This window comes from Polyodon spathula, chromosome 11, assembly GCF_017654505.1.
Source record: "Polyodon spathula isolate WHYD16114869_AA chromosome 11, ASM1765450v1, whole genome shotgun sequence".
NCBI lineage: Eukaryota > Metazoa > Chordata > Actinopteri > Acipenseriformes > Polyodontidae > Polyodon > Polyodon spathula.
In genome coordinates this window covers 30143531-30157080 of record NC_054544.1, presented here as the reverse complement: position 1 = coordinate 30157080, position 13550 = coordinate 30143531, and the positions used below count along the sequence as shown (strand labels likewise).

Here is a 13550-nt window from a genome sequence, read left to right as displayed (position 1 = left end):
GCAAGAAAATCAATTACAAACAACCACACTGGATAATGAACTCTCGATCATGCTCGGACTGTTAGTAAAGGTTATAAAATTGATTTATTATCTTTTTTTTCTTCTTTTTAATCATGCTCAATCAGTCCATTAAAACTGTTATTCATCCAAATGAGGTAATTGAGAACAGACTATCATTAACATAGACGACCTGGCAAGAGGATTGCAACGTAACACCATAGCAAACAACATAAAACACCATAAATAAAAAGAAAAAAAAATAAAGCTGGCGCATGTTTCAGCTATATCACTGTCTTAGACCAAAATACTGAACTCGGCGAGGACTTTTCACAGCTATGGGCTCAAATCGGTTTCAAGTCATCCGCAGCATCACAGCAAAGATACCACGCTAAGCCACCGTGGAACTAGCGAGGGAGTTCCTCGCTACCAAACAGGAAAGAAGTTGAAACTTTGTCTACTTGACAAAAACTATAAACAACTACCATTTCTTATCTACTTTCAGGCAGGAAAAGAAGGACTGGTGGAAGTGAAAGACTGGTGGCGCAATGTGTGTATAATTCAACCAGCAGATGGCTCTATACTGTTCTCATCAGGACACTTAGAATACGACATTTGCTCTGAGGGGGAATGAAAATGGTGTTGCGCACCTGGTATGCACTGGTCAGAGAAAGGTAAACAAACATATGAGTGTTTTTGATTGTTATCAGCAAGATTAGTACAATAAATGGCAATGTGATATACTGTATATAAATAGTTATCGTATAATTTAATAATGAGTTCATCATGCGTCGTTTGTAGTCACTCATTTGACCAGACTACTCTGTATAAGCATTTAGGTGAAAGGTATTATTACTACGAACTGAGATTAAAGTCATTTGTTTAACACCCGTCACTGGCTGTTTTTATTATTGTTGTTTTATTAATATAGGGATTTTGAGTATCTCTAGATTAAGGAGGCTCGATGGAAAACGTTCGCTCTGAATTATCCATTCGGAGTTCCATAACTTGAAGCCTGCTAATGTATATTCGTTTGTGGCATAGTCAAATGAATCCATTAAGTAACACACACATAAGTATGTCACCATAGCGAACCAGTAATTACAGAGCAAACGTTTCGTTCTAAACATAACACACATGTCCACAGGATGTGCAGATGTGGTTGCATAGTTCGTGATTCCAGCGAGATCCAGAAAATAGATATATACTGTCTATTGATTATTGTGATATTTGTAAGGCTAGCTTCTGTCGCCTCTACCCGTTGCAGAGTCATAAATGTAAAAGTGACAAAGCACTCGATCGTTAAGCTTGCATATAACCTCGCAACAGGTGCGGGATATCCATCAATGACCGCTTGCATTTGCAAGAGAGCGCACACAACGACTTGACTGGAAAAAAGAGAGAACAGTTTGATCACTTGGTTGCAGAATATTATTAACCCTATTGAGATTTTTTTTTTTTTACAGCAAAACATGAAGTGAGGACGGTTGTAAACGCTCTTCTGAAATGGTTGGGAGGATTCCCCTAGTCCTCCTTGCATGTGGCTCCTTCAACCCCATTACCCACCAGCACATGCGCTTGTTTGAATTAGCGAGGGACCACATGCATCAAACAGGTTGGTACTGCAGTAGATCATTTGATAAGTTTTAGCTTAAATTATGAAAGGTATGACCTAAACTATCTAATGGTTGTTATATAACGGGGAACTCATTTTAGTACAAGACAACTTACTTTAGGATTGATAATGCCTGATAATTTGGTTTGACCAGCTGAGGACGGTTGCTGACCCAATGTTATGAATGGATGTGCTGTCTGTGCTATTCAGTTCAGCATACTACATTGCTTGCTAGGTCTCTCACCTCTTTGCTGAGTTTAAAACACACAAGTAAAGGGCCTGTTTTGTGCTGGTCGGAAAAATGCCTCAAGTAATTGCATGTCATTTCTCAAGCAGGTGGTGCAGATTTCTCAGCAGAATCTGCCTTTGGGTGGAGAAGCAATTGTACGTTCCCTAGCCTGGAAAATGCATTGCATTGCAGTTGAAGTAGAAACAGTGCTTTCCTCTCAGTGTACCATCTGCTTCCAAAGCTCTGGTTAAGCATATTGCATCTGCTACTATGAGATAACAACTCTTGTATTTTAAAGCTGTTTTTTTTTTTTTTGGGGGGGGGGGGGGGGGGGGGGGGGATTGCAATATTTGAACTTTGTAATCCATTTAATACCATCACATGTGAGAAATGAATTTAATCCTAATCTACATTGAAATTTAGCTGTTTGCTTTCACATTATTTAATTTCTGTGCAAACAGACACACTTCGCCTTTTCTAATGTAAAGTGTAGTGCTTTCAACTAAAAGTTTGAAAAAAAAATTATTATTTCTCAATTTGTGTTTGTTTGTACCCACATATTTAAAGAACAATTTGCCTGATAATGTTTTTTGTTTATGTAATACTATCTGTTTTAGAATTTGACTGAGTTTGCAGAGTCTTCAATTAGCCTGAAAAAAAATATGATAAAGCATATGAACATACAGTACCATGCTGACTTTTGAATTGAAATTAAAACAATATTCCACAGATTGCCTCTGATGGAAGATTGAGTCTATTTAACTGTGCAGGGCCAAATTACTTTAGCTTTAGCTAATTGTAAATGTCAGTTTTTAATGTGCAAACTACTTGAAAAGGATTCTTATGAAGCATAACATATAGGACCTTGCTGATAGGTATTGTACACTGTGCAGTAAATAACTGGGTCTCTGTAGGAACCATGTTAACATAGATGGATATAACCTACATTTTCTATAGCTATGCCTTTAACTAGGTTTGGCGAACAGGCTAATGCAACTCCCTGCTGTGGAAGTGTTATTTGCACCCCTGTCATCCAGTATTATTCTCTCTATACTGTTCCAGTCCATAAACTTCTATGTACATTTTAGTGTTGTTTCTCAGGCCTGATACTGGATTAAAGATTAATATCAGAAATACTCACATACTCAGATATTAGTCCATGAGCTTGCAAGCAAGTTTAAACTAAAAAAACTGTAGCGCTTGTTAAAAACCAAAAAAAGAGGTAGGTTGTGATCAGAAAAAAATGTCATTTTCTATGTATAGCTACAGCTAAAAGTTTTGTATCACCCTATGGAATAACTCAAGTCAAATTAAACCTGCTGAATAATGTTACGTTAACATGTTAAATTACATACCACTTTGTAGTTTTCCATATACTTAATGAACAACTGACAAATGTGACATTTTGAAATCTAACATTAAAAAACTACTACTATTCTAGCTTCTGGTAGACTTTTGCAATATCATTTTGTAGTTTCTTTGATCACATGATGTTAAATAAAATATCTAAATTATGTTCATTATGTTTTTTTTGTTTTTTTTTGGTTTTTAAAAATTGTGTCCCAATCCTAAAATTCTTGGTGATGCAAAACTTAACGCAGTAAAATAGGTTGGTAGTTTTTGGAAGATTCTGCATTTGGGACAGGACTAGCATGAACTGGAACAAGCAAATACTGTGTAACATTATTTGATTTGTACCATGTTATTATATTGAAATAAAATGTAAAATATTCTGTTTTGTAAGAGTTGGCAGAACAGATCCTTGTGTGTTTTCTTGAGTTGAAGATGAAGGATAAGAACTATTGTGGCAAGTTCATGAACATGTAAAACTGACACATGTTTAGTAGTGGAGAGTGTATACTAAATGTGAGCTCATGTGATGCATGACATAAGTAAAGACAATTACATTCTGTGTTCATTGATAAATCCCTGGTAAATCCTGGTCAATGAGAAGAACAAAGTACTATATACAAACTTCCTTGTAATTATTTAGTTTTAAGCTATTAGAAACCGTGTGAATATTATCAAGGGTCAAGAAATGTAATCTGGGGTACACAAGAAGCCAGACCTTCACGCATACACACACCCTTGTTTTTGAACAGTAATACAGCCTCTATACTTTGCTAGCACCTGCAGGTACGTGAAAGGCTCCGTATACTAGGATCCACAGGATGAACGTTGGAGGATTTAAATACTGCCATTGTTTAGATAATTGAAAAACGATAGCTTTGATAAAAAACCAACATCTCTAACAGTGTTTGAGTCTCTTAAGTGTATTTTTCCTATCTGCTTTGTAGCAATCAAAGGAGCCATGGCCCTGCACAGTGGTGAAACACTGCCATTCCTGGCCTGCTTCCAATATACTGTAGCCCTTGTCTGAGTAAGCTGAATTACAGTGTGGCTTTCACATTTATTGCACATGTATTAAATGGCAACCTCTCTGAAAATCTATGTATTGTTAAGCAATGGTCTGACTCCTGGTTTGCAGTCTGTTTAAAAGATTGCATACACACATTGTAACAGGGAGCCTGCACTGTAGATTATGGCAATTTATTTATTTATTTATTTCCCCCCCCCCCATTACAGAGCTTTAAATTGGCCCTAGCCAAGAATGTAGTGTCTATTTAGTAGTTTTAGAAGAAAAGCATTTCTGTTCTGGCCGATAAATACTTCTATTCCATGAGATTAGGCTGCAGACTTTGGGTTTGCCTCGTGTGTGGCTAATCCACAGTGTGGTCTTTCACAGATTGGAAGGTTTCTTTTCTCCAGTATGTATGACCGTGTGTGCATTTGAGTTTTATTCAGGATTTTTTGTAACACAATGTTTATTCTAAAAGCAGCTTGAGCACTGTGTGGTCTTATCTCAGTCTGCATCCTTTTCCATTGATAAAGGCAGAGGAAACATGGATGAGTAAAAAGGGCTGTGCTTTGGTTTGGAAACTAGCTTTCAAATCAGTTGTGAAAGTTGTGTTCAATGTTTTCATACGCTGTTAGGCAATTTGCTGCATTTGTCATAAACCCATCAAATATTAAATGAAGGAATTATTTCTTATTCTTTAAAACCAGATGTCTTTCTGTTACTGTTTAATGTATGCAACACTCTTACTGTACCACAATTGCTTTTATTTTTGTTTTTTATTTAATACGTTTGATGGACCGTTGTCATTCCATATGGTATAGTAAATGCTTAGGACTTGCTTAATCCTCCAGGATACAGTGAATCCTGTCACTAAATCTGCATTGCCATGGGTACACAAGAAGAAATATTCATATAAGCAGGAGAGAGAGAGTCTTGTAAAATGCTTTGTGCTTCAGTGAATGAACAGAGAGCTCTGGAGGACAGTGCTACAGAATTGTATCATGTGCTAATACACTGGCCTTTCAACGAGGGGGCTTGTGTCAGTCTTAATTAGGGTACTAAATCAAATAATAAGCTGACGTTCTGACTGGTTTGCATACAGAACAGGATTGTATTTACTGTAAGCCCCAGGGCATCTGAGGCTTTGAGTTTCTCTCTCCTGTATGTAATATCTGTAAATATATTACAAGCATGCCATACTGTAAATGCATCATCTTCCTCTAAAGCAAATGTAAGTTATATATATATATATATAATTTTAGTTATTTTAAAACATTTTTCCCAGCACTTACTCAATCCCCAGGGTTCTCTAAGCAATGTTTCACCTCATTACGTTACTTTTTTGTAAGACTGTGTCTGTTTGTTCTTAAAGGACGATATAAAGTCATTGAGGGCATCATTTCCCCTGTCAGTGATGAATATGGTAAGAAAGGCCTGGTCTCGGCAAGGCATCGTGTTGCCATGAGTCGTCTGGCTCTGGAGACTTCTAACTGGATCAGAGTGGACCCCTGGGAGAGCCAACAGCAGCACTGGAGCGAGACAGTCGAGGTACTGAGGTAAAGACAGACCAGCAGTGAAACAGCTGAAGCCTAGAACCTGCCTGCAATTGCATGCGCTTTATGTAAAATAACAAAAATGAATTGCAGAGTCCAGTGGGGCGAGTTTGAGGACCAGCATCAAATGGAATTGCAGATGTGTGCAGCGCTGCATTGTGGGTCATTGTCATTGGTGAAAGGAGGTAGGGGAGAGTGAACCTGGCTCTCCTTAAAGCCAATGAGTGGCAGGTCCCGGCTGCACTAATCTTGCCTTTTGGGTTTCTCTCTTAATCAGCAGCATTTGGAAAGCTCAATAATGGTGGACGAGGTAATGTAGAAGAAAATTGGCCGTATAAACTAAATTGAAGCCTTTAACATGTAATAAGACAGCTGCTTTCATCAGTTAAAAAGATAATTCCTGCTAATGAGCCATTTTAACATTAGCTGTCCAACAAAAGCTTAACATGGGACAGGGGTGGCAAATTAATTCATTCATTCATTCAGTGAAGCATGTTTTTATATAAATACAGGCTTTCTTTCTGGTTGCCTCTTATGTGTGTGTGTCCCCCCCCCCCCCCCCCCCCAAGAACAATTCCAGTATCAATGCAAGCAGGAATGGGTAAAGCCAGCCCCTCCGTTCTAGTTCTTTGTTCCAGTATTGGAATGATTTGGTTCTGCAGATTCATTATCGTTTTTACTTTGCTGGAGGAAATTGTGTTCATTCCAGTGAGGTAACAGGAGCTTGGCCTGTGGGTATTAGTGAAGATGTAATTGGCTGGCAGGTATCAGGTTCTCGGGAGTACGATTTTGTGGTTGGAGATTAGAATAAGAACAGTAATTGCCATTGAATGAATGTGTTGACTTTTCAGTGAAAACCTTCATTATAACCTTTTGCTGTCTTTACTGTTACCCAAGATTTTTTCCCGCTAATTGCATTGCAGTTAGCAATATTTGAATTGATTATTAAACAAATAGAGAGGTCAGTCATGGCATTTTTAACAGACTTGTAAGCATGTTGAGTAACACCTCTTGTCTTTTTGGCAAACAGCTTGCAATTTATCTCCTACTTGTAAGACAGCAAGGGCTAGAGTAATTACTTGGCTCTCGGAAGACGTTTCTGCAGTGCACTACAAAGCTTTTAATTTAGCCAATTTTGCATTGAAAATATACTGTATTGTAATGTATTTTGTGGCAAATTAAAGTGCTTTTCACTCCTTTGTTTAGATGTTAATTTACTGTAACGTGGTACCCCACAGTAGAAGACTTCTGCAGGAAGCTTATATATTCAATGTACTGTAGGTTTTGTGTTCAAAACAGAAACATTTCACACCGGTGTGTGAAGTGGCAGTTCTTAAACACTTTTTTTTGTTTTAATTTTGTGCTGACAGCACCTTCTCTATGTAACACTAATATTGAATTACCACTACTGTAACACTATGGCATTATCAAAAGCTGCTGATAAACATGCATTGGTTAAAAAAATAGGTTGACCATAATCTGAGCAAAGTTTCGAGTAAGTGGAAGAATGCTTTAGTAAGTTATAGCTGTAGAAATACAATTTTGTAGTCTTGAGCGGGCGTCTAAAAGTCTAGCTCATGCTTATGCATTGGTCGTGTTTTTGCTCTATCGTGTGGGTTTTCAGTGCTGCTTTGTAAACTGGACCCCATGTCAAAGGTTTTCTTTAATGCACAGTAAAGACTTACTGTAGCAGTTGGTCTGGCAATGCATATTTTCTTTTTCCACATTATTAATTTCAAGTACGTTACAGTAGCATGGAGACGACGGGATTAAAAGCCCCTTTTTGTTAGAGAGAGAGAGAGAGAGAGAGCGAGCGAGCGAGAGCTAGCTCGCTCTCCAAGCACTTGTCACATGTTACAAAATGCTCCTTGCCACTAATGCAAATTCCCTTATGAAAGCTATGTTTTAAGCTGCACTTCACAAACAACTGATTAAAACATGAAGTGGCCTCTTGTCTTGCTTTGCTGTGGCCCAGAAGCACATTGTTCTTGACTAATTGAATGTTAGACTAAATCTTCTGAGAGGATACCTTTTTTTTTTTTTTTTTTTTTTTTTTTTACCCCCCCCATTATGCTGTAGGCACCATTATAACAGACTGCACAATCCTGATCGCCTAAAGGGAAGCGTGCAAGATACATGTGTGAACAAGACTAAGCAGGACATGAATTCATATCCAGGTATGCTGCATGCTTACTGAGTTTTTAACAATGACCCTGATTCCCACAATAATCTGTGCCGGGAGTTTTTTTTTTTTTTTTTTTTTTTTTTTTGCAAGCACATGCCTGCCCCTGCTTGTACTTCATCAGGTTTCATTCTGATGTGTAGATGGGCAGAACTGACATGAATTGGCCAAATATGTTAATATGAGGAAAGCTGCTGCATCCATCTCCAGAGGCAGTCGAAGCATTCAGGGAAATGGAAGCTCTTTCTGGCAACCTAAATGGATAGTAAAAGGCAATTATTCATGAAAAGCATTAAGAGCAGTAAATTGTTTAACACGAGAAAAGGAAATCTACGAGAATCAGGAAATTGCAGGTTTAAAGCTGACTGTGAACGAGGAGGACTGCAAGTATTTCCTTGCATTATATAAAGCTTATATATATATATATATATATATATATATATATATATATATATATATATGTTATATATTACTTGGAGCAAGGAGCAAGGCTAAGTTACTGAGTGTCTCATTATGGTTATAAAGACTGCATAGCTGAAAATCGAAATCTTTCTTTATTCTTTGCCTTCCTTTAGGATCACCGCAGCTGAAATTGCTGTGCGGGGCTGATTTCTTGGAGACATTCAAAATTCCTAAGCTGTGGAGGGAAGAGCACATTGTGGAAGTGGTCGGCAAGTTTGGCCTGGTATGCATCAGTCGCGGCTTGACAGACATGCACAGGTTCATACACGAGTCGGACACCCTCACCAGACACCGGCACAATATCCACTTGGTAAGGGAGTGGATCCAAAATGAAATCAGCGCCACCGAAATCCGCCGGGCTTTGCGTCGGGGACAGAGTGTCAGGTACCTGCTCCCAGACTCTGTCATTAAGTACATTAAACAGCATGACTTGTACACTGCAGAGAGCGAGCTGAAGAATGCAGGTGACATCCTGCAGCCCCTCAAACAAACAATGAGTGAATGAGGAGGACTTCACTCTCCCTGAAAGAGTGGGTTTATTCACAGACGGAAAACAAAATGTCATCAGAAGCAGTCGTTTGGTGCTTATATTTTTATGTCATGTAGTGCCTTTTTTATTGGTATCTAATAGTGGTTAATAATGAAAAACGTGCTGTATTAAGTATACGCTGTTATAGAGTATTTAATCTACTTCTACTATTACTTCATTAAACAACACACAGTCATTCTTGGCTGTTCTGTGTCTTTTTTAAGGTGCTCTGGCCTGTGTGTACAGAGCTGTTTTTCAAGTCTTCAGGTGTCATCAGCCATCTGGTAAACACCAACTGGATTTCAATTCCCTTTGTAGGGTTGGTAATACAGCAACGGTGTTGCACAGGCTACATCAAAAAGTTTATTTTTTACGTACATATAGTTACAATATAGTTTTATAAGAATTTGTATGCATTGCATTACAAATTGATTTAAAAAAATAAATAATCCAATAACATTGTAGATCATTCATAATTCCAGTTTAACTCCCCTTGCTTCTTGTAAAGTCTTATTCGTTCATGTCAATGCTCTGTGATTGTATATCTTACTGTTCAGTGCTGTAGCCAAGCCCCTGATATTGCTTCTAAGCACTTTATGCTGAAATAAACACACCCCTTTGGAAAGTGTCATGTGAAACGTTTCTGCATTGTTCACTGTCTGGTTTAATGTCAGGTGGTTTTCTACAATTGTTTCTGAAAATCTTTTTCATGCAACAGCCTCCATATGTACAATGACATGAATACCACCATACAGATTGACATCTGAGTTAGGGGCTTTATTTGCTTATAATGCCTGGCAGGAAATACATCTAGACAGACTTGAGTCAATGTTAAAAATGTGAAAGAATGGTAAAGAGCTACTATGCCTGGGTATTTCAGACAGTCAATCACCAAGGAGGCTCTCTCATTCGCCTGTATCTCATTTACCCGTCCAGACTTGACCAGTTGTACCAACTGTATTATACATCATTGCAGTCTTTAAGTGGTAGCCACAGGAGAGCAGGAGGTAACAGTGCATGGCAAGGAAGTCAAAAATGTAAAAACAGCAACTGATTATTTCAAACACGTAAACTAAACAGAAGAACAGTCCTCCAAGCAGCATCCTTTAACCTTTTGTTCCCGGTTCCTAACAGTATAGATGTCTCACAATGTGGGTGATCGTTCCTATAGTAAAACGTAATACAGCAACCAGGTGCACTGAAAGCAGAGCCCTGCTTTCATGACAAAAGAGTGTCACAACTACATATGATTTTCTTAAAAATGTGTGTCAAATTGAGAAGAAAGCTTCTTTTTTGGGGAATTTGTATTGCTTTGTGCAGATTTGTAGAGCTGATGAATGCTGTTTAAAGCTGACATCCTGTTGTAGCGTGAATCCACATTATTTGTATCCAAATCCAATTTTTTTTAACCAGGTAAGGCCAACATAAAACAAAACTATAAACCATGTTGTATTAGAGGACTCTCGTAGCCATTTTCAAGAAACTCAAGAATTAAGTGGAATACAGTTTAGTGATGTGAAATGCATTGCTTAGGATACAGAGCATTGCACAATTAAAAGCCATTGGAATCAGCAATGGACAATGCAGAATTAGCTTAAGTTAATGGCATGCAAATAAAGAGGTTGCAGCACCTAGAATGATTAAAAATGACTGCATTCAATTGAAATATATATAGCAGATCAATATAAATAATCACAGAAAACACTCAACTAATTCATTCACAGCATCAAGGTAATATCTTAAAGCTGATTGATATCACCCACTGCTGCTCAGAACTACAGTCACACATGAAACACTGACTGGTTTAATATTACAGCTGTCTGACACCGATAAACCTTATTGTGAGTGAGAGCATCCTTGTCACAGTCATAAGACCTTACCTCGCTGTTCAGTGCTAATAGAGAGCTGATTTAAAAGGGAGAATATAGAAACTAGGACCCTGAAGGAAAGCTATACAGAACATGAGGTTAGTAAAATCTGTATCAATCTGGAGGCTTATCTGACGCAAATTGGCTTGCTGCAGTTGTAATACTGATCAGGAGGGTTCACCTTGGTGCTGTGTGTGCGTGTGTGTGTTTAGAACAACACGTTAATCTGGTTACAGAGCTCCCATTGTGCAGACTGTGCCGATAAACAGCCTTGGCAAGCCCAGGCTTGAAGATTGAGATTCTAACTCTCATAGGTGGAGCAGTGCACTTTTTACTGACAGCAGGGAAAAGTTATTCATCTCCACTAGTTTTGCTTTTATTTTAGGAAAATGCCTACAGATTTCAATGGATATTGGAAGATGCTCAGTAATGACAACTTTGAGGAGTACTTGAAAGCACTGGGTAAGAATGTCTATATTTTGTAATTATGTTCTGTTGCTGCTATTATGAGTATTTCATGCAACAGTGAGATTACACAAGTACTGTAGCTGGATTTGTTTCAAAGTTTTATTTATTTTTGCTATGGTTGTATATTTGGTATTTCAGTAAGTGCAAATATATATATATATATATTATATATATATATATATATATATATAGCTATATTATATATATATATATATATATATATATATATACACACGACTGTCCACTAAGGAAGCTGTGTGCTGCAGGTGATTCCAATCAATTAACTAATCAGCAAGCCAATTAGGAAGAGTATTATTTCCTTCCCATTGTCTTTTTATTGCCATTCCACGACTTAATGCAGTTGCCTTGTTGTCATATTTCTCTATCAGTGCAGAAGTTCTACTGAATGTGTCATATATGGCTGTGTTCACACTGGGTCCATTTAGAGGGTTCTGTACGTTTGGTGTGAAGTGTGAACAACAAAGTCCGCTTGGGAAACAATGAACCGTACCGAGTCCACCTAAAAAGGTGGTCTCGCTCCATTTTGCAAACGTGCCTAGTTTTGTTTGTTTGCTAAACATCAATGTGAACAACAGGTGGACTTGGTCCTTTTGCATATAGGAAACAAAGGCAACCTGACTAGGAAGTAAATATTTCACGGTTAATTGAGATAGTCACAGTTTTCAGCCTTAATCGTTTGTCCCGATCAGAAACAGTAAAATTGTTAATCGTCACAGTTTTGCTATTGTATTTTTTTAAATGTACAAAACTCTATCGGCGTGCTCAGCAAGTCAATAGCAGAGGATGTATTGGGATGTGTGTTAGCGCCATTCAAAAATAAAATAAACAATCTGATGGATTATTTGTTTAGTCATTCTGATTGTGTATACCATATGTTTAAATGGTAATAGTTTATCTATTTTCTTTTTTAAATCTGGCTTTTTGTACAATTTTAACATGTTTTGACTAGATGACAGTATAAGGACAATAATGATTTGTTATGATCTTCAATAAATTCACCTGATGTTTAAGTTTTAAACTAGTATTGTGTTATTTTATATACTGCTGTTTTTTTGTTAACGGCATCAGAGTTACTGTTGAAGAAAAAACGCCCCAATTTTTCACTGAACAAATCTGGTAATCCAAACTACATGGACAGACAAACTGAAGCGCTGGTAAAAAATGTTGTCAGACACCAAAATCCAACCCGTGCTTGACAAAACTCACAAATATATATTATATATATATATATATATATATATATATATATATATATATATATATATATATATATATATATATCAAATTACTTTGTTTAATGGCATTAGGAGGATTGTGCAGAATTCTCCAACTGTACACCATTCAAGAAATGTATTCATCAATATGACTTGCAGAACAGGTAAACATCTGGTGCAGATCTGGTCACAATAAACAAATCGAGGCCATTTGCAAACTGCATTGTGAACACAAACGTACTCGGTCCTGAAAAAAAAAAAAGGAAAAGGACCAAAAAAAAAACTAGCCTTAGCTCACATCCAAACAAACTTGGCCCCTTTGCTCGTAGATAAGTGTGAACAGCAAGGACGTTGATACGTGTTTCAAACGAATCGAATCAGACCGAGTCCCTTTGAAAAGGACCCAGTGTAAATGCAGCCCAAGAGAACAAATGAAAACTGCTGTAGAAAAAATAAAATTGTGCACCATTTTCAGCGCAGGACACCCTAAATGCACACTATTGTCTTGTGATCCTACTGTAATTACAAATCATCAATTTGCAAGGGATTTACTTACTACTTCATTTGAAATCCCTTTGATTGTTGCAGACTTAAGTGTTGCAATTAGGAAAATCGCTACCTTGCTGAAACCCGATAAAGACGTCATCCAGAATGGAGATCACATGATCATTAAAACTCTCAGCACCTTTAAAAATTACGTCATGGATTTCGAGGTCGGGAAGGAGTTCGAAGAGGATCTGTCGGGGGTGGATGATCGTAAATGCATGGTAAGAATTAGCAGGGGCCGCTTACAACACCGTCAGGAGGTCAAAGGTTAAACTGCGCGGCTGCTGTTGGGTGATTTTGGAAATCTAATACAGATATTCACACTTACATTGAACATCTGTACAGAACGTCTTTTCTTTAAACTGTGTATGTATTCCATTGAATGTGTCAGAATGCACTAGCGCTAATACTTTACAGTGGTTCATTTGCACAGTAATGTCAGGCTTTCCGTGTTTTTCTACAGCTTAATGTGCCTTTATCATAGTGCAGTCGAGTTGTATTTATATA

At 37.6% G+C, this 13550-nt stretch overlaps 2 protein-coding genes across 3 annotated transcripts in view; both read left to right on the top strand.

Moving 5' to 3' along the window:
- Positions 1-573: 573 nt before the first annotated feature.
- On the top strand, positions 574-9119 carry nmnat3 (nicotinamide nucleotide adenylyltransferase 3). The gene is made up of 5 exons (XM_041264400.1): positions 574-671; positions 1464-1612; positions 5573-5756; positions 7833-7930; positions 8511-9119. Exons 2-5 carry the CDS (start codon positions 1504-1506, stop codon positions 8900-8902), a joined length of 783 nt encoding a protein of 260 aa, XP_041120334.1. The 5' UTR covers positions 574-671; positions 1464-1503; the 3' UTR covers positions 8903-9119.
- A 1321-nt stretch (positions 9120-10440) lies between these two features.
- The window catches only part of LOC121323370 (retinol-binding protein 1-like), a 9622-nt gene continuing 6512 nt past the window's right edge, over positions 10441-13550 (top strand). For both annotated transcript variants that reach the window (XR_005951139.1, XM_041264401.1), the window contains exons 1-2: positions 10441-11256; positions 13086-13264. Coding sequence is in view for 1 of the 2 variants with exons in the window: in XM_041264401.1 (XP_041120335.1) it covers positions 11184-11256; positions 13086-13264 (252 nt within the window). In the remaining variant the exon portion in view is untranslated. The remainder of the gene's footprint in view (positions 11257-13085; positions 13265-13550) is intronic.